At 38.9% G+C, this 26,692-nt stretch overlaps 1 protein-coding gene across 1 annotated transcript in view; it reads right to left on the bottom strand.

The window, feature by feature from the left end:
- Positions 1 to 26,692, bottom strand: part of adamts10 (ADAM metallopeptidase with thrombospondin type 1 motif, 10) — a 175,576-nt gene that overhangs the window by 122,045 nt on the left and 26,839 nt on the right. Inside the window, exon 3 of the mRNA XM_060932511.1 lies at positions 11,986 to 12,347. Coding sequence (XP_060788494.1) covers positions 11,986 to 12,347 — 362 coding nt within the window. The remainder of the gene's footprint in view (positions 1 to 11,985; positions 12,348 to 26,692) is intronic.

The raw sequence follows: 26,692 nt of genomic DNA, 5'->3' as shown, positions 1-26,692 counted from the left end.
TTAAAATTTTTACAAATATTTATTCATGGTAATTATTATAATATGACAAAAGTGTTTAAAAGCCTAAAATGCTTTATATTATAAATTAAATGAAGAATTTTGTGTGCGTCCGAGAAGCTTATGTCAACTGTGTTACCCACTGAAACCCCCCATAAATCGGCAAATGGTTTGGTCCTAAGTCATGTGACCAACATCATGTGATGTCATATCCTCTTTGGTGGGAAATTTGAAGACCGTGTGGTAAGTTTTGAGTTCACCTCTTCAATATTTTCATCAATACTGTTGTATAGTCCTAGAGAGGGTTAATTGTCTGTCAACTGTGTTGTCAACATATTCATATAAACCTGATTTAGAAATTGTATTTACAAAGTATACAGCTAAAGATAATAAAAATATGAATTGATTAAGGTCTTGTAGTGAAAGCTCTGAGGTCTGCAGTTAGCACAACACTCTAAAAATGGCCGAAATGTCAACTGTGTTACCGTCAACTGTGTTACCCATCAGCTATGACACAGTTGAGGAGGAGTATGTTTTTGTCACTTAATCTTCATATTGACAGACAAACAAACAGAATGATTTAATATGTTCAGTTTGTTAAATAAGCTACGTTTCTCTGAAATTGTGTCTAAATGTTGTTTTAACAGTTCACCTGAATTCATCAGCTTATTTGTAGTTAAATTTAAAACAATAAAAAGCTCTTTTTATCCTAAAAAGTGTCCTCTTGTTCTTCTGCCCTGTCAACTGTGTTACTCCCGTCAATTGTGTTACATTGCCTGTCAACTGTGTTGCAAGTGTTTTTGGTGCTATAAATCTCTTATGTGTTTGATGAACTGTAAAATAAAAGATTGGGGATTATCTCTGGATAGGGAAGTCTTGTATAAGGAGAGAGAACAACTCTAAATTCGACGTAACAAGGATTTATGTTGAAAAAAGTGTCATTCTGCATCACAGTGAACCATAAAATCCTATTTATGAAGCTCAAAATTCATATTTTCCATAACAGTTGTACAGATTAATTAAAAACATCTTGTTAATGGACTTAAGCACTTTCAAACAAATGTGTTTTCAAATGTGTAGTATTTTTATATATGTTTAAGATGACATAACATTTGTCCGTAACACGGTTGACAAAATAAACAATCAAATGTTCATTTTCGGGCGGCACGGTGGTGTAGTGGTTAGCGCTGTCGCCTCACAGCAAGAAGGTCCTGGGTTCGAGCCCCGTGGCCGGCGAGGGCCTTTCTGTGCGGAGTTTGCATGTTCTCCCCGTGTCCGCGTGGGTTTCCTCCGGGTGCTCCGGTTTCCCCCACAGTCCAAAGACATGCAGGTTAGGTTAACTGGTGACTCTAAAAATTGACCGTAGGTGTGAATGTGAGTGTGAATGGTTGTCTGTGTCTATGTGTCAGCCCTGTGATGACCTGGCGACTTGTCCAGGGTGTACCCCGCCTTTCGCCCGTAGTTAGCTGGGATAGGCTCCAGCTTGCCTGCGACCCTGTAGAAGGATAAAGCGGCTAGAGATAATGAGATGAGATGAGATGTTCATTTTCATTAAAATATTTTAAAAGTAATTTAAGATTAAGCTTGGCAATTAATTTGTTTAGGAACTTGAGGGTATATACCATGGAAACATATAGGTTATTTATTGAAAAAGAATACTGATATTTTGAGATTTTGCTTTACATGAAATGTACCCCTAATTATAGAATGACTCAAATATTAACTATTTTAATGCTAAAGCTAGATAGCTAGCTAACATGAGCTATACAGAGAGTTTGTGAGGAAATTGTAATCATATTCACAAATCTTTACATTTATAAAGATGGTCCTCAGACCATCTTTATAAATGGTCTGAGGATTATTTTTTTCATTATATTGATAGTTATGCTTATGTTAGCTAATGAGATTTAACTAGACAGATTTTTCTGATATATGGGTCTGTCTCAGAAACTGGGTACTGTGGGGGTCCCCCACTAAATATACTCACAGTCAATCAACTATACGGTTTTGAATGGTGATGTTGGTTTTAATTTGAAATAAAATGATGAAAGAAATAATACAGATAAAACTAAATCTTTTTGATGTGAATATTCAGAATTTGGCAAAAATTCTGCAAATTTGTGGAAAAATGGCGGCTTGATCTGGGACATGATAAATGGTTGACTACATCGCATTCCCTTAAAAAGGTTGTAGTCCACTGAAAAGTCTACAGTTATCACTAATTGTATTTTAAGTTGTAACTTTATACACCTAAGGATTGGTGCGCTCACAGAATAATCATAACCGTAATAAAACATCATGCAAAATATTTGATCACCATTGTAACTCCGTTTTCCACATACCCAAAACCAATACGATCGTGTGTTTTGATCTAAACGGAAAGCCTCAGGGTCAAGGTCACGACCTCACCAAAAGTAGTAACTTGAAATCACTATGCCATATAAAAATTTAGTTATAAATCTGCGATTTTGTTTTTTAAAACGAAAGCTAAAAGTTAGGTATAGAATATGTTTCTTACAGAACATGTTACGATGGTAGCTGGTCTTGCATGAATTTCTGAGCTATAAAATGAGTTGTGGTCTATTTTTTTTACCGTAGCGTGTTATTTGTGTGCGGGGAAGGACACACATTAACAATTTGCATGTGTAGAATGGAATTTTCCACTCCAACAGTTTGAAGTTGATCGTGCTTCCATTTGCGGTCTTTCTGTTACGCGGGTGATCTGCAGAGGTGGAAAGTAATGAATTACATTACTCGCGTTACTGTACTTGAGTAGCTTTTTTGTGTACTTATACTTTTTCAAGTAATTTTTAAAGAGTGTACTTTTACTTTTACTTAAGTATGTTTTCTTTTAAGTAGTGTACTTCGGTACATTTTACATCACAACCGTTACTGAGTAAAAAATAAATAAATAAAAAATTAAAAAAGGCTAAAACGGAGAAGGGGAAATGCGTTCTGGAAATGAATCACGGGAAGGACAGTTGTCGCGTGCGCGAGTCTCACACAGACGATGGCGGACATGCACCGGCGCTTTAAGGGGGGGCTTCGGGGGGCTCAAGCCCCTGGGCCACAGCCAATCAGGGGCCTTGTAATATTAATAAAATAATAAACTGTCGGAATCGTGCGCCTACATTAATGTACGGATAGAAATAAGGTTAGAAATAAATGAGCGCACAGTAGCCTGCTGTAAGAGACATGGTGGATGTGGTTCGCGAAACGAACACCCACAACTGGACCAGAATAAAATGGAACAAAATGTAATGTCACGCACGAAAGCGTGCCAAAGACTGCAGACTACTGAGACACAAATTTAGAGGCTTTGAAAGATGAAGCGTTCACATGTTAGCGGGGCGCATAAAAGGAAAAAAAAGAGAGAGATGCAAGTAATGATAGAATCGTTGCCTAAAGTCACAGACCTTTTTAAGGTAAGGATCACCAATCTGTTCAGAATATCAGCTACTTATCAGTTATCAGCCTACCAGCAGCTAGGCTATGTGCAGCTAGGCTAGATATGCTATGATCTGTCCAACAGTAAAATAAATCAGTTGTGATTTGAATACGTGTCGTGTGATTTGAACTTATACGAATTTACCACTGTCTTCATAGTAAATACTTATAAATATAAGGATAAATCCTTATAAGGATTTATCCTTATATCCTACTTATAAGGATTTATAAATAAATATATATGCCATGTATGATTTACTCCTGAAAGTGGCCCCTTTTGCATTTTCCTCATACAAATTTTTTATGAAAATCTAGTATGTATGAAGTGAACATTGTGCATGGTTTTTACAAATAATGTGTATGATGAATTACACCGTCTTTGTATGCTTCATGTAATGTTTGTAGTTTTAAATTATATTTTACAGTTTAAAATGTATATGCCTTTTATATGTAAATCCACACAAACAATATATGTTTTTGTTTGAATTGTGGATGTATCGTAAAGGTATTCTATGATGGCTCTCTATGTTTTTTATATGTCAACCTACTGAAAAAGACAGGTTTATTGTATGACTTCTTTAGGTTTATAGATGTTTTTATATGTCGATCAATTACTATAAATGTAAAAATAGAAGAGGTTTTTTTTGTATGAATTGTTCAGGTTTATCTATGTTTTTAAAATGTCAACCAATTACTGTCAATGTAATGTTGATATATAAAAAACACAGAGAGCCATCATAGAATACCTTTACGATACATCCACAATTCAAACAAAAACATATATGTTTGTGTGGATTTACATATAAAAGGCATATACATTTTAAACTGTAAAATATAATTTAAAACTACAAACATTACATGAAGCATACAAAGACGGTGTAATTCATCATACACATTATCTGTAAAAACCATGCACAATGTTCACTTCATACATACTAGATTTTCATAAAAAATTTGTATGAGGAAAATGCAAAAGGGGCCACTTTCAGGAGTAAATCATACATGGCATATATATTTATTTATAAATCCTTATAAGGATTTATCCTTATATTTATAAGGATTTACTGCTAAGACAGTGGTAAATTCTTATAAGTTCTTTACTGTTTTTATTCGTATGGGTTATAATCCTGTTAGTATAATAGCATATTTCGATGGGGATAATAAAATGTCTAAAACGGCATCTACTGAAGAAATTGATGAAAAGATTGTAGCCTATAATTTTCACAGTTCGGGCAGCAGACAGAGTAAGCATACTGAAGGGAATAGCAATACAAAGCTAGCGCAGATCCACATTTCTCGCTAGCTGTGTTGGGTGTGTTGTTAACCCGTGTGGATTTAAGTGAAATACTTGAGAAGTTCTGTGGTCAAGACAACGTTTTAAGGTAAGGACGCTTGATTATTAATGTTTACCCGCCGTGGCTTGTTGTTGACGAAAGGCCCACGTGATTTTGCCTTATGCAGCTACTGCTAGCGTCATGCTTTGAACTAGGTTAAGCTCATTTGCGCTAAAGGATGGGTTTATTGAAGGACTTGATGTAGCTAGTTTCTGTTTAAAAAATCGTATGCTCAAAACAGTATGCCCGTGTTCATCATGTTTAACTTTTTTCTTGATGGAGTGCGTGAAATATTGTTGAGTGGTATTTCGATGCAGTCATGTCAAAAAGGCAGTTGAATGCACGGTCTTATTCAAGGAGAAGGAAGACTTGCATGATGCTTGAACATAGATCGGTAAAATAGACCCTAGTAGGACTCGGTTTCGTGTATTTCGGTCTGTAGAGTTATGAGTTTGGCCACTGTCCATGGTGTTTATGTTTCATGTGGCCGCCGAGCCAAGTACCTTGACTTGCAGTGAATGTTTGTTTTCATGCCGCCGAGCTATTTTTATGTATTTTATTTTTTAAAAGGCCTTGTCTGTAGGTGTGTGTGTTTTATGTTTACACATAGGTCTACATTATCGCGCACGCGCGCTTGTGTGGTTATCTCTGGCCATGCCCCTGCGTGAAAGTTACGCAGTATCACTGTCCTGTCCGTGGTAATAATCAGAACCGGCTCTGTAATGATAATGCGCGCGTTCTTCTCTCCCTCTGTGCTCGGATGTGTTGAGCGATGTGAGCGTGGGCCTTGCGCAGCTACGCTGAGCCAAACGTAACCTATCGTAGGCTTCTAGGCTAATTACGCGCTTACACTGTAAATGCTTGACACGTATTGCAAATAAAATAAGAGTGTTTTCCTGGCCAACGGTAAGGGTAGGGTTGACAGGTAGCCTATGAGGGGCCTAGCCCCTGGGCCACGGGTGTTGATAAAGCGCCCCTGCAGACATGGAGGAGACCGAGGAACCTGTGGTGGACGACCCTGCAGAAAACGCAATTTCTTCCAGTAATGAAGTGCACCCCTGGCCCTACATACGTGATCACTTCAGCTTCGTAGAGAAAAGGGGTGACAGTTTCATTATGCAATGCAGATTATGTGTGCCCAAGAAGACAACCATTGCGGCATACAAAAATTCGACGTCTAATCTGCGCAAGCATGTTGAGGTAAGTATTGTCATTGGCATAATGTTTCCTTTCCATAGTAAAACCGACAATAGGCTGGTTATATTCCAAAAATAGTGGATGGCATTGCTAATGTTGAAGTAGCAACCTGTTGGTACTGTAACATAACGGTAACTAGTCTGTTATTCGGTTGGCTAATCATGCAAGCAAGTTAGCTCGCCAACCTGACGTGATCAGCCCTCCTACCATTCTACATCCAACAGGCCAGAAAGGAATACTAAGCAAAACAAATCATGTTTGAATTGAATTGTTCAATAACGCACAGTGCACACAGGCAAGCTACGAGATTTCGGTGCAACATTTCACTTTCATATTTCGTGTACAATGCTTTGTGTGTGGTCAGGGCGATGTAAACGACATGACTGTGTGTATTGACCTTTTTTGTTTGTCTCAGTTTTAATGCAGCATTATCCTAAGCATTCAATTTGATACACTTCCTTTAAATAAAACATCTGGGTTGAGATGTACATATATCCTTGTTTCCTCTTCTTTTTCATTTTTGCACAACACAATGGAGGCAGAAAACACCCATTGTTAAAAGTAACGTTTTACTTTTACTCAAAGTACATTTTAAATGATCTACTTTTTACTTTTACTTGAGTAGATTTTTTGTCTGGTAACTTTACTTGTACTTAAGTAAAATTTCATCAGAGTAACAGTACTTATACTTGAGTATAATATTTTAGTACTCTTTCCACCTCTGGTGATCTGTTCGGACGTTATCGCTGAAAAGGTGAGTTTTGACAGTTTTATTTTGTTTTAGTCTTGCAGTATAAGGCAATAGAAGGTTTCTTTTTCATCTTACTTTCATATTTTGTCGTGTTTGCGTATTTTTGGCCAATATTTTGCAACCATGGTCAATTTAGATCGAACTTTTGATAGAATCTACGGCCAGTCATTTTGCCCCGCCCCTGCCTCGCGCTCCGTCTGGTGCGGTAGTGATGTCCCGTTGCTCGCGCACCGCAGCAGAGACCCGCGCGACCTTCAGCCGGTACAGTTGCTGTTCTTTTACCGCCGCCGTTATTCTCATCTTTCCGGTGTGTTCTTGATTTTTCCATTGTGTCCTATTTCGCCATATCAAATACCCAAAATGTATCATATTATTCATATTCAAGTGAATAATCAATTCAGTCATCATAACTTGGCATTTTTAACCCAAGCAATCAAAAAGAGGAAATTTATTCAATATTTTCACTCATCTGTGAAGGAGGGGCTTTAATTCTTCATGATGTAGTTATTTTATATGAAAATCAATTTTACAAAAGCATTTGAATTGTAATAAAAAAAAATTTCCACAGTGGAGGTCAGATAAAGCAATATACTACCTTTATTCTTATTAAACATGACAAAAGAAACATTGAGTGTTAGGTAAATGCAAAAAAATAGTAAAATTAGAAAATTTATTTTTTGACCATAATGTCCCAAATGCGAGAGTTTCTGAGACGGACCCATATACACACAAATATTTCCAATCTTTGTTGCTAATGCTCAACAGCAAGCCAACATCTATACAGACAGAATTTGTGAGGGGTTTTTTTATGTCAAATTCACAAATTTTACAATTCTAATGTTGGATCAAATGTCAGACAGCTAGCAAACATGAGCTATACTGAGAAAAAACTCGTATTTAAAAAAAAAAAGTCATTCTTCACTGCTAACCCAAGCCAGTTAGTTAATATCTTCAGTGCTAATACTAGTAAGCTAGCTAACATGGGCGAATCAGACAGAATTTCGGGTGGAGTTTTAGGCCATGCTCAGGGTGCGTCTGAAACGAGAGGATATTGCCTCGCTGTCACAACAGACAAGTGTTTCATAAAACATGACTTTCAACCAAAGGCGTCTTTTAAGAATGTTTCGAATGACCTTTTAGGATAGCATTTACAGTAACGTGAGAGGTCAGAACACCATTATGTCAGCATGCTGGAGTTAAACTTGCTCATATGAATTCATTTTTCTGTGAAGATTGAGGGAGTTGCCACACAGATTTATGGGTAATACCAAGGCAGAGGCAGTATCAAGGATACATCAATGATGCCTTCAACTAGGGCAGTTATGATATCATGTTAGCAAGAGCCAACCTCCGCTCCTGAAAAGTGAAGCCAATGCGGAAGTGTTAAAATCTGCAGTTCCTCAAATGACCACTTGAGGCCGGCTCCAAAAGCGAGTCAATTCCCATAGACCCCCATGTTAATGTCCAACCTTACAGCGAAAACAAACATGTTTACAGCCTGGTACAAAAAACTGTATCCGTCTGTATAGCTACCGTAGTTTGCCTCTTCACAGAGGTGGACAGTAATGAAGTATGTTTACTTGAGTTCTGTACTTAAGTACACTTTTTGAGTATCTATACTTGAGTATTTTTTTGGAAACTTATGACTTTAACTTCACTACATTTGAAAGACAAATATCGTACTTTTTCACTCCACTACATTTCTATCAATGTCCTCGTTACTCGTTACTATGAAGCAGCTTTGAAAGTGGATGCTTTTTTCTTTTCTTTTCTAAAACGTGATTGCTTTTTTCACAGGTGACACTGAGACAGCCGATCAGTAATCACTAGAGTCACGTCACGTCCATAGACTGGATAAAATCAAGTTCAGTGATTTCTCAGCAGCGTTATTTGAACACAATCAGTTGATGACAGAACGGAAGGAGGCGGTTCTTCTGGGGAACGCACGCACTCATGGCTTTACCTCGAACCCATGTTTCAGTTTTCTGAAAGGAATAAAGATTCGTTTCATTTTAAATGTTTGCTCTGTTTGCCGAAAACAAACCACATCATGGCCTACAAAAACTCACCGTCCAACTTGCGGAAGCATATTGAGGTGTGTAAACATTTTATTCCAAGAGAAAGCTTGTAGTGAAGTTGTCTGTGCTTTTAGAGCTAGCAATAATGTTACAATAGCTATGCAGTCTGGTTAGTCAAATGACTTTCTATGGATTTGCCTGCCAAGTTGCCGTAGCCTTGTCCACGGCTAACATTTACACATAGCTAGTTAACTTGGACACTGTTAGTTAGCATGTAAAAACGGAGTTACGCTAACATGAATAACCTATCTGAAGTCCTTAGCTACCCAATATGATTTCGAGTTTAAAAAGAGTTGGCTAGCATGTCAGGTGGAGTTTCACTGACTAGCTAGCTTAACGTTAAACCACCATGATGCACAGCATGCGTTCATTTTGTGAATTCACATTTCTGTCTTTGGTAACGGCGTTAGGTTTTGTAAGCGTTGTGGCAATAATACAACGATGTGTTGACAGAAAATGTACTTTTAATACTTAAGTATTTTTAAAAGCAAGTACTTCAGTACTTTAACTTTAGTAAAAATTTGACTGAACAACTTTCACTTGTATCGGAGTAACATTTGACCAGCGGGATCTGGACTTTGACTTAAGTAATGAAGTTGGGTACTTTGTCCACCTCTGCCTCTTCATGACAACTGTACAGGGGGTGAATTTTTATATAATTCAACAGTTTAAATTATACTGAGCCATACATTTATGCATAACTAGGGGCGGGGCCAATTTGAGTGACAGCTGGGTTTGTGTCATATTGTTAGCCGCTAGCTGGCAGAACTTACCTCAGAAAATAAATAATTTATGGAGCCTTGCCTATTTTCATCTAAGAACTTTTCTATACAAACACAACGTTTACACACTACTACATCTGTAAATTATTTTAATCTGCTTTATTAGATTGTACTAACCTTTCAATATTTTTGATGTAGTCACTGCTGAAGTTTATCGGGGTCCCCTTGTCAGTAAATTAAGCTCAGACTGACAATTTGACAACTTGAGTGACTAAAAGATGGCACTCTTTGATGAAATATGTTATCGGATGGTTACACACCCGGTGATTTTTTTTGTAAACCGGCCATTGAGGTTATGGTCTGCATCTTATGGAGCAGCTTCTTTTAGTTTAGCCAATAGCTTGTTGGCTAGCTTGCATAGCTAGCTTGTTAACTTCAAGGTTAGTAGGCATGTTCCAGCCATATTATTCCAGCGGCCTGGCTTCACTATCCATGCCCCTTTCTCCGTTTATGAACTAGCCAGGAGTTAGGCCATACATGTCAACCTTTGGTCAATCAAACCTGTATAACCAACCTCCAAAATCCGTATTTCCCTTATAAAATCCGTATAAGATGCAAATTAAAATAATTTACCTAAAATTTGAATGATAATTAACAATGATATATCCCAGTTACTTTTTATTCAATATTAATAACAGTAAACCTTCAGAATGAATACAAAGCTCCAATGTTTGACAAAAACACAAAGTGTCACTCTAATGTTCTGAATTGTACTCCATGACAGCTTTTTTAGCAGTCTGCACCAATACCTCACGAGGCTGCATGTCACAGCAAGCGTCTGTATTGATCTTGCCGGAGTGCCCATTCAGAATCTTTTCAGTCGCTAGTGAAAGTCGCTCAGGTGGAAATACGCTTTTCAAACAAAATGTTACTTCCCGGTTGGCGGGATTCTCGCAATGCGGTGTGCGCATGATCAGAAGTGGAACAAAGTCTCGCTACCACAACATAACGCGCGATTTCATAAAACTCTTTACTGGCTGTTTGTGCTTTCTGTGGTGTACAGTACGTTTGTAAATGTTATGCGCTCTTTTATCATCGTGGGAATTGATTATAGCTCTAAATAAATATTGAAGTTTTTTTTAAAGAATCCGTATAACTTTATTTGTACGCCCGTATACTACGTTTATTGAATCAAATCCGTATAAAATACGGACATTCCATATAGGTTGACATGTATGTTAGGCGGAGTCAGGTGCTGCCAAGATGGCGACACCTGTAGCCTCCTTATTTGAGCTTCAAACCCACTCTTCAGAAATCCTATGAGTGATGTTACAGAGGCTTTGTCCATTATTTTTACAGTCTAGGCATGTTAGACATCCTCCCGAGATAGCATTTTCCCGATTTCGAACGCACCCTCAGTCATATTCAATCGTTCACAACTCAACTAGCTGGTTAACGTAATCATACTTGACAGATATCTAAGAAAACCTGTTGTCTGCTGACTGCAAACAGAGCCTCGATGAAACAAGTGAGCTGTATTAGAGCCGGAAAAACGCTGAAGTGTAAAGTTCCGAAGTGCTGAGTTCCCGAGGGACCGGATTTGGAATCATTAAGTAATGCTTTACTGTTTAACACACTCGACACACCTGGTTCAACTCTAAGTGCCAATTATTAGGTACTTCAGGAGCCCTGTGGTTTGTTACGGTAGATCCCAAACTATAGAGTGCAGGGTTTGAGTCATACCAGGTGGGTAGGTCACAAATCATGACCCCATAGCAAGAAGTCAAGTTTGTCTCTGAAACTGTATACTCAACAGAAGAGATACGGGATGCTGGAGAATTTACTGTCTGTCCTGTAGCATACGGTTGAGAAATATTCAGAGTGACTGCCTGAATTTTAGGTTTCACTAGGACTATAAGAAGACAGGCAGCTGAAATCCAGGTTTCAGGCACAGCCTATTTAAGCAGCAGAAATGGCATGAAATCAAACGTTCCAGTTCCACACTGAATGGAGTTTAAACCAGTCAAATTGGCGTTTATGTATTTTTCATCATTTTATACGTGGCTTACTTAAATTTTTTTTTGAGCCAAAAAACTGACAAAACCCAGCGAGGAAGAGAGGAAGTAATCCTGGAGCAAGAAGCGGTAGCCTTATTTATTCATTCTGGTCAGGGCAGTGGTCTATCTGGAGAATATCCCGGAACACTGGGTGCAGTGGAATTGGTGGGAAATGGCAGGTGACCAAATTGGCAAGCAAATGGTAAAATGGTCTAAAAGTTGAACAGAAGACAGTCCAAGACAACAAACTGAATAGCACAGGACTGGTCAAGTTTCAAAGTGGATTCGCTTGTGTTATGATATGATATAGAAACGATAGCACAAGTGCATTAGCTTGATGACTGAAAACTTTTACAAACATACAGGATTCAGGACACGACTCAAACCTACGCAAGATCTTACCAGGCCATTGCAGTTACTGAGGGCCACAGTGCTGGACTGGGGCTGGTGCTGCAGATGCCCCACATACTGGCAGCCGGATGAGTACGGGTGACTCCACGCCAGTCTGCCCTTCCTCCAGTACTCGATGCGGAACTTGCGGGACAGAAGGCCGCTCTGCAGCGTGAGGTTCATGAAGAGACTAGTGCTCGGTGTGGATAGCTGGTAATAAAGCTGCGACTCAGGGGCCTCCTGTTTCGTCTCGGTGCTCCGTCGATGGCGTCTGTGCCTGGATGAGGCCTCGTCATCGTACAGAGACTTGCCCTGGGGGCCAACGCGGATTGGGACGGCAATCTCATAGTGGGCCAGAGTGGAGAGGAACGCAGCTGGAGATGAACAGGAGCAAGGAGATCAGTGGAATAATAGCAGGAGTAAATTTATATATATTTAACAGTTATTCAACGAAATCGAGTCGTACATGAGCTGACAGGCGATAAGATGCGGAGCACCAAGTTGTCTATAAGCCATGTACAATGAGATTGAGTGGAATAACTGTTTTATTCTATCCACATTCACTGGATTTTGAGAAACGGAGCATTTTTATTTTTATTCTTTGCAAATTCAATCAATAAAATCTTTATACAAAACATCCGACAAAATAATTTCCGCTTAGAATGTAAACAAACCGGCGAAATGACAGGAGCAATTTGTGAAAAATGTGATAATAATAATTATTGAAAAATAAAAAAATAATGTTCTTACCACCAAATACTTTTATTCCATTTATTATTTTGTTGTTTTGTGTGTGTGTGTGTGTTTTTATTTCATCCTCGGTTGGTTCAGTAACACGCGCCGCCATTTTCTTCTTCTTCTTGAGGGTTTTTTGGCAGTTGGCAAACCCACTTAAAGGTGCATTACCGCCACTGACTGGGCTGGAGTGTGGAACAGGAGGTATTTTTTTTTGGGGGGGGGGGGGGGGGGGGGGGGGTCTATATTGTTTTAGCCATTTCTGTTTCTTTTAAATACTTGACAACAAAGTGATATATCTAACTTGATGCGCTCCGCCATTTTGTTTTTCTCTACTCACAGTATATGAGCTGATGGCCTAGTAGTAGAGTAGCCAATCATAGTGCGCGATTGCTCATATCTAGTGAATGTGGATAGAATGTGTATATAATAAGCCTATTTCTAGATGTTTTCCAATAACAAGCTAAATTGTGCTGATCAGTTGGCAGGTAATTTGGCTACTTTCTAGAAGAAATTTGAAAAAAACATCTAGAAATAGGATTCATGAGCTTATAAATGTTTTGTCATCAACTTATAATATATTCAATATATTTTTACTTGCTAAGATCATTTGTCCCATATCATAAAACGTATTTATAGCTCTGACAGCCCTGACACTGGAGACTCCTTCCATAAATGTTCGATAAACAGAACAGCTTTTTTTTTTTAATAGAAAACTTCCAACACATCCATGATGACACGGATTTTTAAAAATGCATTTATTTGGACCACCCATCATACAAGTCCCTGTGGAAGTTCTTACCATAGAAACAAATCACATTAGCTTTGGAGTATTGATATAAACTTGGGACTCCTGTCAGAGAAATTATTCAACACTTTCTGACCAATCAGAATCAAGCACTCAACAGGTACGACGAAATCTAAACAGAAATAAAACCTGAGCATCTGAGTGGTGTTTCTGGCATTTGGCAGTCTACATAGCAATTACCAATACAAACTTAACCACATGCGTCAGAGTCCGCAGCTACCCATCCAATGGTCTGAGAGTTAACGGTTTCCACAGAAACCCTGAAATTGTATACTTCCTGTTCTCCAAAGAGTTCCCCTATAAATAGTACACGCTTAACACCAACGGGTGAGGTCACCTCTGAAACCCCAGCTGTCCATCTCATTGCTTTCCCTAATGGGTTTAGATGCTAACATGTTATCCACTGGCTCAGAAGTGAAATAAAGACTTTGGCTGGTGCTCACTCGTCAGAGCCAGTTTTCAGGACAACCAGAAAATCCCTTTTTCGGGAAGCAGAACAAAATGGATCAAGGCGGCGTGAGCTCTCCAAGGCCTGACTTGTTAAGGCTTTGTAAAATCTCTTGACTTGCAGAGAAAATGAGTATAGCGTTTGTATTCTCAGCTCTGCAGAGATCCAAGATGAAGCTATCCATGCTGCAGAAGTGGAAAAAATGTCAAAGCCTATATCGGAAACTCTCCAGAAAATCAGATTTTAAAAAAAAATTTATTTCATGCTGTTTCACAGAGAGACATTTTACAAAGAACCTTAGAAGACCTTAGACATCTGAGCCGTATCGGCTGTACAGATAGATCTTTATAGTTTGACTTGTAACTTGGTGATTTCATTCAGACACTCAGGAGTTAAACTAGGATTTGGATGTTTGGGTATCTGATTCGGTCCTAAGGATAGAATGATGTCCCATTTAGCCAACTGTGATTGGATGTCCTGACTTAAAATTTTACGGGTTCTTGTTGGTATCAGATAGATACATGATGCAGTACATGAAACATATGAAGCAAGGGTGTAAAAAAAAAACACCAGGGACTGATTTTTATTGTTTTGCTACTCATACTTAAAGTTTCTGATTACAAAGTTGAATTCTGGGCAAAAACGTTCTATTTCTATGGCTATTGGAGTTTTGAGATGTTTCGCGTTGATTTGAAGTTAATTTGAGTTGAAATTGAGGAGTTGCACTGCTGCACACACACACACCATGTATCCTATGTGTAAATGTTTTGCTGAGATAAAAAGCATCCCGCATTTTACGATTCCAGAGATTGCCGAAGCAAGTGAGAAGCAGTATCACGCAGTGTCAAACCGTTACTATTAGAGCAGGGGCTTGAGCTCAGCCAAAACCTTAGCCAGACACCAAAAAAGCAACAGGGCAAAAGATTTTGCAAGGGATTAGCGGCAGGCTGCCAGGTCGCTCTGTTGTGTGTAGCTGTCGATGTTGATTTTAAAAGTAACTCAGTAAATTACACAGGGAAATGAATACTTAAGTCTGAGTGAAAAATACTGTAGCGAGCATGCAGCGTGGAAGAAGAATCTGGAGAAAGAAGTCTTAGTTTCTCGGTCGTTAGCCTGTGCTACTTGCTCGTGATAGATAGCACTGATTGCTTTATTAGCATTCGCTAACACTACTGATGAACGCTACACCGGCTGGAAAGTGACTTCACTGCTGCGCTGACGGCGCCGACTCGTGGTTAAAGGAACAGTCCACTGTACTTCCATAATGAAATATGCTCTTATCTGAATTGAGACGAGCTGCTCCGTACCTCTCCGAGCTTTGCGCGACCTCCCAGTCAGTCAGACGCAGTCAGACGCGCTGTCACTCCTGTTAGCAATGTAGCTAGGCTCAGTATGTCCAATGGTATTTTTTGGGGCTGTAGTTAGATGCGACCAAACTCTTCCGCGTTTTTCCTGTTTACATAGGTTTATATGAGCAGTGATATGAAACAAGTTCAGTTACACAAATTGAAACGTGGCGATTTTCTATGCTATGGAAAGTCCGCACTATAATGACAGGCGTACTAGCACCTTCTGCGCGCTTCGACAGCGCATTGATACGGAGCTCAGATATCAATGTGCTGCCGAAGCGCGCAGAAGGTGTTAGTACGCCTGTCATTATAGTGCGGACTTTCCATAGCATAGAAAATCGCCACGTTTCAATTTGTGTAACTGAACTTGTTTCATGTCACTGGTCATATAAACCTATGTAAACAGGAAAAACGTGGAAGAGTTTGGTCGCATCTAACTACAGCCCCAAAAAATACCATTGGACATACTGAGCCTAGCTACATTGCTAACAGGAGTGACAGCGCATCTGACTGCGTCTGACTGACTGGGAGGTCACGCAAAGCTCGGAGAGGTACGGAGCAGCTCGTCTCAATTCAGATAAGAGCATATTTCATTATGGAAGTACGGTGGATTGGTCCTTTAAGCTCACGTTGGCCTTTGAGAAGGCCTAGGGCGATACATTTTTGGTCCCTCCCACTATAAATCAAAATCTGGTTGGTTAATTCATCTGTCACTTCCTACATAAACATACACTGCCATGGCCTTCTGTCCTGGCAATGAAGTCCTAACCAATGAGTGAGCAGCTCTAAACTCTTCTCAGCCTAGACACAACAAACAAAAAACATTTCATTGGATAACTCGATTTTAATGTTTTCCGGACAGTAACGGTTCCATTTCTGAAGCAAATTTGATAGAAAATGAGGCCAAATTAGAATTAGAAGAGAATAATTAGAATGAAATTATGAACGAGTGAAAGAAATTAAATATAACATTTGAAATGCTGAAGTGTTTGGGGTTCTCTGAACGCCTAGAAGGCCCGGACGGTTCCCATTTGATATCATGTGCCCACCATGGGGCGTGTTTGACCTACTTTTAACCAAAACAAGTCGGCGTGGGCAAACATGGCGGACTCTGCTCTCCCGCCAGCTAAAATCCAGTGGAAAAGAAAACGAAGATATGAAAGCAAATCAGCTATAAAAGTACGCCAGGAAAGTGATGGAAACCAAAAGGTTGTCATGAAGGGACAGATCGACCGCTGGAATCAACTGAAGGATGAAACGGGTGCGAAATCTGATGAAGAATTTGCAGCACTCATCTTGGATTGGTGAGTCTGAGTATGGAGTCATACACCTAATGTTTTGATCTTACAGACAAATGGAGTAACAAAGAAAAGATAGAAATATTCGTCTTTTGTTTCACAGATCTATTCGTGAACGTCAACTACAAATTACATCCCTGTGACTCAAAACTCTCCGAGGTCGATGCAGTCACGATGTTTTCCGCAAGTCACCATCTTGGTGTGACGCAGTTTCATAGTTATGCTAATTAGTTAAAGCTCCTCCCTCACGTTTGGCTGTTTCCTGTTTCCGTAAGGCCGTACTGTTTACCTCATGAGGGTCCCAAAACGGAGAAGAGCGACCCTCACATCAAAATGATCACATCTCATTTGTCCGCATGATATTGTTCTTGCAAGACATAGGAAAATGCCATGCACAATAAAAAAAAATGTAAAAATTTCAGATGACTTTGCAGTCAGTACCTTTAAAGGAGAACTGAAGGCAAATTTTTTATTATCAAAATTCTATTTCTCTCATTTTATTAAATATCGGAATGCATTTTTGATCGCTATTTTGTCGCTGCGATAGCAAGTTATGAGTGTTTGAAATATGCTCTGTAATATATCAGTCCATACGTCAAAGCGATGGCCATAAACGAGACTCGTTGAGACCTGTGTGAGACATCGTAGGACGGAAGTAAAACGTACAGCGGAAATCAAAGCGACCGACATCTGCCAACGTTGCCAAAAGACGTGCGCGCCCGCTTTCGAATGCTGACGTAATCAAGCTGGAAGTTTTGTTTGTTTTGATAGCAATCAGGAAAGTTTGAAAAAAGTAGGCGTCATTTAAACTCGTTTTTGTGCAATATTTCGTTTGGAAAACAGTTTTCAAAATGGCGGCACTGACACCTGGCTGACACTTGACATTTCGAAGTCTCGCACAAGTCTCATGAAGATCACACGGATAAGCGACGCCTGCCGCGGACCAAACGAACTAAATTCAACATGGTTAAATAGACCATGTAACCGAACAGGCCGATAAGTATAATATTTAATTGCAATTAGTTGCCAATACGAGTCACGATATAAGGTTACTAAAACCGAAAACGTAATTGAATAACACGATAATTAAGAAATAAAGCAAGTTTAAAAACGACTTCAGTTCTCCTTTAAGCATGTCAACGTAATAAGCTTAAATATCACCAATTCAAGAGCTACCAAAGAAAATAAAACACTGTGAGGGTTTCTAATTCAGTGCTGGTGTTAGAGCTGTGCAATATATCGTATTTTTATCACGATATCAATATTGGTGTCAAACGATATCAAAATTCATAATATCGATATGAAATGATTTTTTGTCATTTGTCGAAAGGGACGTGCACAATATTTCTACAATGGCAATAAAACAACAATAACATTGACGTGACAGTAAGGTAAAACGAACCCTTCTGTCCCCTAAGGCACACCGTAGCCTTGCATACGTCATCCATTCTACTCCCGCGATATCTCCGCAACAGTAAAAAATCAGTTCTTCTGTTTTCATACGTGTTGGGTGATTTGATATATTGATTTCTTAATATGTTGTTTGATTTGCTTGCTAATAGTTATAATAATACAATTAACATATATTTACGTCATATTTTTGGATGTGGGACTGGGTAATGTAAAAATGGCATCTACGGAAGAAAACAAGCACAACAATATTAGCACATATCCAGCTTGCTAGCCGTGTTAGATGTGTTAAACCGTGTGGATTTAAGTGGAATAATTGCGCGTCGTCCTGTGGTCAAGGCAGCGTTTTAAGGTAAGGCAATTTGGTTATTAATGTTGCCCACCGCGGCATGTTTACTTGGGTTCATTTGATTTTGACTTGTGCATCTGCAGCTAGCATCATGCTTTGAAGTAGGTTCTGCTAAGGACGGGTTTATTGCGCGATGTAGACGGACTCAGATGTAATTACATTGTTTTTAAAATTCCGTGCGCTTAAAACGGTGTCCCCCTGCTAATCATGTAGCCCTAATCATGTGTTGCTTTTACTTTTCTTAATGGCGAGTGAAATATCTCTGCAAATGGTATTTCAATGCTGACATGCCAAAAAGATAGCGGAGTCCACATTTGGAAGATGAAGGAAGAGAAGCCTATTTTCATGTATGTTAATTCTTAAGGACTTGTCTCTATATTGTGCGTGTTTAATGTTGGTGTCTTAACAACACACAAGCTTACGTTGTAGTGTGTGTGTGTGTGTGAGAGAGATTTTATCCTTGGCTGGCTACGAGCCAGTGTGGACGTTACGCAGTAATCACTGGTAATACCAGCGCTGGCTCCATCCTCTGTGATCGGAAATGTTGAGTGAGGAGAACGTGAGCCTTGTGCAGGATATAGGACCTATGCAAAGTACGCGCTTGCACAGTAAATAGTTTAAGTAAAAGGCGTTTCAGGGTACAACGGGAAGGGTTGACAGGTAGCCTATGAGGCCTGTACTATAAAAATGTGGCCCGGTGCCTCAGGTGTTGATGATCAGGGCTTTAAAAAAAGGTGTATAAATATCGTTTTAAAAATCGCGATATCAATATTTACTGAAAAAATCGTGATATTGATTTTTTCCAATATCGAGCAGCCCTAGCTGGTGTAGAGAATGTCCTGACTGTACTGAGGATCACAGTCAAATTATTGTCATATGTTGTGATTATTATTCACAGGACAGAGTTTAATTCATGGAGTTTAAGAAGTACAGCATAATTATACACAGAATGTACTTTTTTATTTTTAAAGTAGAAGTAGAACAGATCTTTATTCAGAAGACCTGCATCATACAATATGATTTTCAGTGGAGCTCTGGAAAAGTTGAAAAAATATATATGAGTGATTCCACGCTTATGGGTACTGAAATGGGGACATGAACTTATTCACCTAAAACCATTTCTTTTTTTACCATCAGGTCACAAAACATGTAATCTTTAATGAATGATGTGTTAAAAGATAACTTTAATTTTCTGAGATGTAATAAAAACATATTTATATGCCAAAGTCAGAACGTAACAGAAGTGTTGTGGACATATATATTCTCAATTTTAACAATGTAGAATTACTTTTTGAAACATAGGAAGGTGATGTTCTAGCAAATATAATTAATAAACATGTGTAGTAGAATAAACATACACATTCTTTCAATAAGATTAACATGGTATATAGCTAGATTGTAATTAATTTGTAACACGTGAGATGGACAATCGTAACAGAAGTAATGTAACAGACATCATTTTGGAACTCATAGGCTTGACTTTGGCATATAAATATGTTTTTATTACATCTCAGAAAATTAAAGTTATCTTTTAACATATCATTCATTAAAGATTACATGTTTTGTGACCTGATGGTAAAAAAAAGAAATGGTTTTAGGTGAATAAATTCATGTCCCCATTTCAGTACCCATAAGCGTGGAATCACTCATATGTATATGAGTGATTCCACGCTTATGGGTACTGAAATGGGGACATGAACTTATTTTTAAAAATTCACCTAAAACCATTTCTTTTTTTTACTTTTAAATAACAATAATGTTGAAAAAATATTTAAAAATTAAAATATTAAAAAATAAAATAAATAAATAAAGAACAAAGTCTAATTATTTACTATGAAGGAACTTTTCACAGCTCTTTTAAAGCTAGACGGCCTTTCAGTTTCATAAAATCGGTGAAATTTAGTTCCCTCTGAAAGGTGGTCATTGTGATATACGTTTATTTCTGTAATATCTCACAAAATATCAGGCCGTTCTGTTCTGTGGCTGGGAAGTTATTTAATTTGAGGGGATTAAAGCAAATAATGTGCATGAAATCGCTCGCTTTGCGCAGTCAAGCAGACAGAGGAAGTCCGTGTGTGTGTGTGTGTGTGTGTGCGCATGTGCAGGTTTACCTTTGAGCGTGCACTGACAGTTCCATCATTCTGTCGCTAAACGAACAGCTGATCACACCGAGGTGCTCGCTGAGCGCCGATATTTATTAGTTTGGTCCTGCGTTTCCTTTCCTTCGTATATAACATAACGTCTTTTCTTCTCGCTTTCCATTACTGTAGTCGCTCTTTCACGTTTCATTCGCATCCTCCATTTTTCTCTCCTGTTTCAAATTTGTATCCCACAATGCCTTGTGCGAACAGGGAAAGCCCACCACGTGATGCATGACGTAGTATCTTGTATTGGGTCATGGTGAAGCAGGAAAAAATAGCAGAGAATTTAGGCCCACGTGAAGATAAATTCATTACTTTTTCAAAAATATTTTTGTAAACTAATAAAATTGGAAGTCTGTGAATCGAATTCAGTAGCTTTCAGTCCACTAAACAAAAATAACTGGGTGTCGGGAAAATTCTTTTTATGATCTACACTTGAAAAAGCTGAAAAGCAGTCTAGCTTTAAATTTCTTAATAGTTGACAGTGGTTGAATGTCATCCGGTAAAGAGTTCCAGCTGTGTAGACACGAGATTTGTGATCTTAACATTTAACCAGTTTGATTAGATAGTAAAGAGTCAGGAATTCTTCTTCTCAGTACGCAACGTTGTCCTGATATTGGTTTTTTTTCCCCCAAATATGTACACCTGTTCTGTGTTTAGTCCCTAATTAGTTTGGCTTCTCATACTGCTGCTTCCTTTGTCTCATTTCCTCATCATATTTTGCATTTTTCTGTTGTTATCCGCCCAGCCTTGTTTTCCCGTTCCCGTGTAAAGTCTGCTTTCTTGACTCATGCTTGTTTTCGACTTTTTATTATTATCCCAGTTTATTCTTGCCTACCTGGTCTTTGACCTACACTCCAGACTATAACTTTGTGGATTTTTGGAACAAAGAGCTCACATCCTTCTTCTCGCTTCTCTACATTCCAGCGTTAAACATTTAAAGAACTAGTAAAAATATTTGGAAGCCATTTTCACATTTTGTGCCAAGGCTAGAGAAGAAGAATAACTGCTACAGGCTGACATCCAGTGACCTCAAGGTATCCAATGGAAAATTTATGCCTCTGATCAGCTAACAGAGCTGTATAACGGTCAGTTGTCTGACTTGGCAGAATCATCTGCCTAGTGAAGGAATTTATAGAACATTGACCATTAAATGTAGATCTCGACCAAGCTCTGGATTTCACAGGAAAGTCTAAAACACGAAGAAAAAAAAAACTCCACATGATCTAGAACTCAATGTCTAAAATTTAATATCAAAAATTGTAAAGTTTCGAGAAAACACGTTTGGTCCTCTATGGTTGTATTCTTTGGTACTCTTGACTCTCCTTCAACATCTGCTTGGTCCAGATGTGTCTCTATTGCGTCATTCCTATGTAAACCACTTAAGCAGCTCGTTAATGGGCTTTAAACACAAACCGTAAGAAGGTGATGACATTAGCTCCTTTTCATGTCATAATTCGTAAAGGATCACGACATGCTGAAAACACGTCTCCGGCCGTGAATAATCTAACCAGAACAGCCCATCCTGATCTGATTAGGTCCGCTTCAAAGTTTAACATGTGGTTTCATTGGGTTTTCAGCACCTTCGTGGTGGGGAGACCAAGCATGACTGACACTGAGCTCATATCTCATCTAAGGCTCCTGTTGCTTCACTAATTTCATCTGGAAGCTCCATTGTGGTCCAAAGCAACGTTAATTTCTTTTTAAGTACACACTTACTCATTACTGGAACCCAGTCCCTTCTCAGTCATCTGTTTTTCAGTGTAATGAAAGGGAATAGACCAGGTGGAGTAGTGTAGCTCCTCTGAGGGTTAAATACAGTGCAGTGAACGCTGTCGCTCTGGGTTACACAAATTACACTGCCACCATGTACATATAATTCTAACGGATTTCCTGAAGCTTGTATTAGAAATCCTTTATAATTCCAGAAAACTATAGCACCAGACCTTAAATCTGCTTAGAACTGAACTAAGTGATCCAAGTTCTGCGATTCAGTCCAGACAATTACGAAGCTCATGTTGTTTATACAGGACAAGCAAGAAAAACCAATGTCATGTTAATGAGAAGCCGTAAACTCATCTATCTTGAACACTTTGCGGTGTCAGAAAATTTTGAGCTTGACCTCTGAGATTTTCAACATGCTGGTACTGGAGACTCCTTCCAAAAATGCTAAAAAGTAAACAAGATATAAACAATTCCATGGAGCCATGTGGCCACCAGAGAACCCCCAAGAGCACTTGAAATGTCTCATCTCATCTCATTATCTGTAGCCGCTTTATCCTGTTCTACAGGGTCGCGGGCAAGCTGGAGCCTATCCCAGCTGACTACGGGCGAAAGGCGGGGTACACCCTGGACAAGTCGCCAGGTCATCACAGGGCTGACATATAGACACAGACAACCATTCACACTCACATTCACACCTACGCTCAATTTAGAGTCACCAGTTAACCTAACCTGCATGTCTTTGGACTGTGGGGGAAACCGGAGCACCCGGAGGAAACCCACGCGGACACAGGGAGAGCATGCAAACTCCGCACAGAAAGGCCCTCGCCGGCCACGGGGCTCGAACCCGGACCTTCTTGCTGTGAGGCGACAGCGCTAACCACTACACCACCGTGCCGCCCGCACTTGAAATGTCCCACATGAAATGTTTTTCCATGATGTTCAGTCACGGATATTAAGTGCATTTTAATGCAAGCGCGGTCAGTCAGACTAACTTTAGGTTACCTTTGCATGGATGGAAAAAGCAGCAAAAAAAAGTAATATCGCAAAAAAGGACATATGCTTCTGAAGGAGAGGAAAGAGAGAAGAAGAAAACTGAAGATGAGAAAAAAACAGCAAGGTGAAGTTATATTTGCGTGACTAATTACAGCATTTTATCATAAGCATGCACTGGCTAGACAGATGCATTAAACAAACCTTCAATTCAGTCAAAGTATGTTCAGCTACGGTTAGCTAGCTAGCTATCATTTTAATCTAACATTAGCTAACAGTAGCTATGTAGATTTGTCATGTTAAAATCAAAATTTCTCAAGCTAGCTAGTTAACAGTTATTCCACAAAATCGAGTCGTATATGAGCTGATAGCGGACAAGGCACGTAGCATAGCACCGAGTTGTCTATAAGCCATGTACGGCAAGATTGCAGAGACTCAGATTGTTTTGCAGGTCAAGGGGCCCACAGGGCCCCTCCTGGGAAAAAAACAGGGGCCCGTTTCTACAATGGGGGGCCCAGTGATTATCCTTCAGTTGAAGCGAACCTAGTGAGTGAAGCGAGCCCAATGAACAGCTGGGGCAGCCCAGGGGCTGTTTTTTTCTTCTCAATTCTGGTTATTTTTTTGGTATTAGAAGCCATATGAAGCAATGTAGATGACAAAAATCAATGCTTCAACCAAATATATTGAGATATTGTTTAATCAGTGGCAATATTTTGGAATTCAACCACAGGCCACTATATATCACATCTATATTATCTCCTCCTTGTAAATTATAATTTATTTTATTAACTTGTTTTCAGTTTGGTGTAGGTCTATAGTAGTAGTAGTAGTCGGCAGTAGCAGTAGTAGTAGTGGTTGCTGTTGTAGTAGTTGATGTTGTAAATCTAGTATGACTAATTACCTTGGGTATCAGGGGTATCAGTTTTTTCAGGTGAATGTACTCTCTTTCTGCCGAAGAATGACAAAATAGATGTATTTTTCTTTTTTTTCTTATCCATGTTTTCTTGTCTCTTTCGAATATTCGTACATAGACCATAAGACGCCACCTAGCAAAAGACTTGGATCAGGTTTTACTCGCTTGGGACGCTACAAACAGGGCGGCGGAAATACACGAACGGGTCCAACATACATTCAATATGGCGGCGGTCAAAACAAATTCATCCGATGCTGAAATCTGTTGAATATCCAGATAATTATGTTGGAAGTTGCATATTTGTGCAAGATTTTCGATATTGAGACCATGAAGTCAAGTAATATCAGTCCCCCCAGGATTCCGCGGGCCTTTTTTGTGATTGTTGCGGGCTAAAATGTCTGATGTTGCGGGGGGTTTCCAAAAAATTGCGATGAAAGTTGCGGTGTTTTTTAGGTTTTTGTTGCGATTACATTGTGGGAGGAAGTGAAAGTTGCGAGAAACTGTTGCGATTTTCTCTTTTTGTGATTAAAATTGAGTGATATGTTAAATATTAAGTTATTACTGAAAAACTATTGATTAAAAAAACAAAAGACACTGAGAAATGGTCCTATAAACAACTTTACCAATATAAAAGATTACCAGGACTACAAAAATGCAGAAAAATAGGCTTTACTTATCCAAATGCACCTGCTGGTTCAAAAGTTAAAGTGCAGAGAACCTCACAGCACAACATGAAGTTACCTTAAAATATAATATAAATGCCCCAGCTTTCATATAAGAAAAAAAAAACTATTAATACTAATACTGTGTGCAGGCAGTCTCTCCTGAAGACTAAATTAAACAATAATTATAAACTAATAAAATAAATGGCTCAGGCTTCATAGAAGAAAAAAAACAACAATTTGAACAGAATCTCACAGTATGATGCGGAAGCTGCCTAAACAATGGAAAATAAAATACCATTTTGGCAAAAATGTTGGCATCCATTAATTTCTTGTATTAAGTAAAAAATAATGTAAAGTGCACACTGTCCTTCACTGTAAACATAACACACTTTCAGTAACAGAATTTAAGTCTACATAAACACTGACTCGCACATCATGCAGTGTTGCCAGATACTGCTGACGTTTACCAGCCCAAAATATGTTCAAAACCCGCCAAAATGCACCTGAAAACCCCCAACTGGGCGGGAAACCGCCCAATCTAGCAACACTGGAAGTAAGGCGGAAGGTAGTTTGTCGATGGCACCTCAAGACGACGCCAATGATTGGTCAAATTTGCAGGAAAGTTGCGGTGATTGGATATAATTGCAACACCGCCCTGAATTCGCAGGGATTGGTTGAATTTGTGTTGAAGTTGCAAATCGCAACATCGCGAAATCCTGGAGGGTCTGTAATACGCCACGAAACGTTCCAAATAGGGTATAAAATGCTCGCGTCCATATTGGCCCCTGCCCCTCTCGACAATGCGTTCATTATTCGAAATAGCGCGTCTTGGATGCGGGCGCGCCAACAATCTGAGTCTCTGAGATTGAGTGGAATAACTGATTTATTCTGTCCACATTCACTGGATTTTGAGAAACGGAGCGTTTTTATTTTTAAATTTTTTTTGTAAATTCGATAAATAAAAATTTTATACAAAACATCTGACAAAATCATTTCTGCTTAGAATGTAAACAAACCAGCGAAATGACAGAAGCAATTTGTGAAAAATGCGATCATAATAATTCTTGAAAAATTTAAAAAAGATACATTCTTACCATCAAATACTTTCATTCCATGTATTATTTTGTTGCTTTTTTGTGTGTGTGGTTTTTTTGGTGTTTTGTTTTCGAGTAGAGTTTTTATTTCGTCCTCGGTTGGTTCAGCAACACGCTCTGCCATTTTGTTTTCCTCTACTCACAGTATATGAGCTGATATCCTAGTAGTAGAGTAGCCAATCAGAGCGCACGATTGCTCATATCCAGTGAATGTGGATAGAATAATTAAAAATAGCTTGCTACTGGGTGTATATTTTTGTAATGAAAATAAGCTATGTTGCAATTTTTACCTCACTTGCGACGGAGTAAACGGAGTGAGGTATTGTAATCAGTGCGGTTTGTTTGTTTGTTTGTGTCTGTTAACAATCTAGCGTCTAGACAGTTGCACCGATTGACTTCAAATTTTCAGGGTAGGTGGGCAATGGTCTGTAGATTACCTGATTTAAATTTTGTGGGTAATCAGGTCAAGATGAAGGTCAAGGTCACTGGAAAGATCAACCTTTCGGTCAAAATAACACATTTTCCATTATGACTCAAAAACGGTTTTCGATAGACAGATGTTTACTATTATGAGCATATAGGAACTCCCATATGGGCTTTCATTTGGCACCATGATCTTTGACCTTGAATGACTTTGAAAGGTCAAACTCAAGATCACGGGTTTTCAGAGAGCTGTAACTTGAAAACGGTTGATGGTAGACAGCCATTTACTATTATGAGCATATAGGAACTCCCATATGACCTTTCATCTGGCACCATGATCTTTGACCTTGAGTGACCTTGAAAGGTCAAAC

The sequence above is a fragment of the Neoarius graeffei genome, chromosome 10 (assembly GCF_027579695.1).
Source record: "Neoarius graeffei isolate fNeoGra1 chromosome 10, fNeoGra1.pri, whole genome shotgun sequence".
In the NCBI taxonomy this organism is placed as follows: domain Eukaryota; kingdom Metazoa; phylum Chordata; class Actinopteri; order Siluriformes; family Ariidae; genus Neoarius; species Neoarius graeffei.
This window is presented reverse-complemented; position numbering and strand designations above follow the sequence as displayed.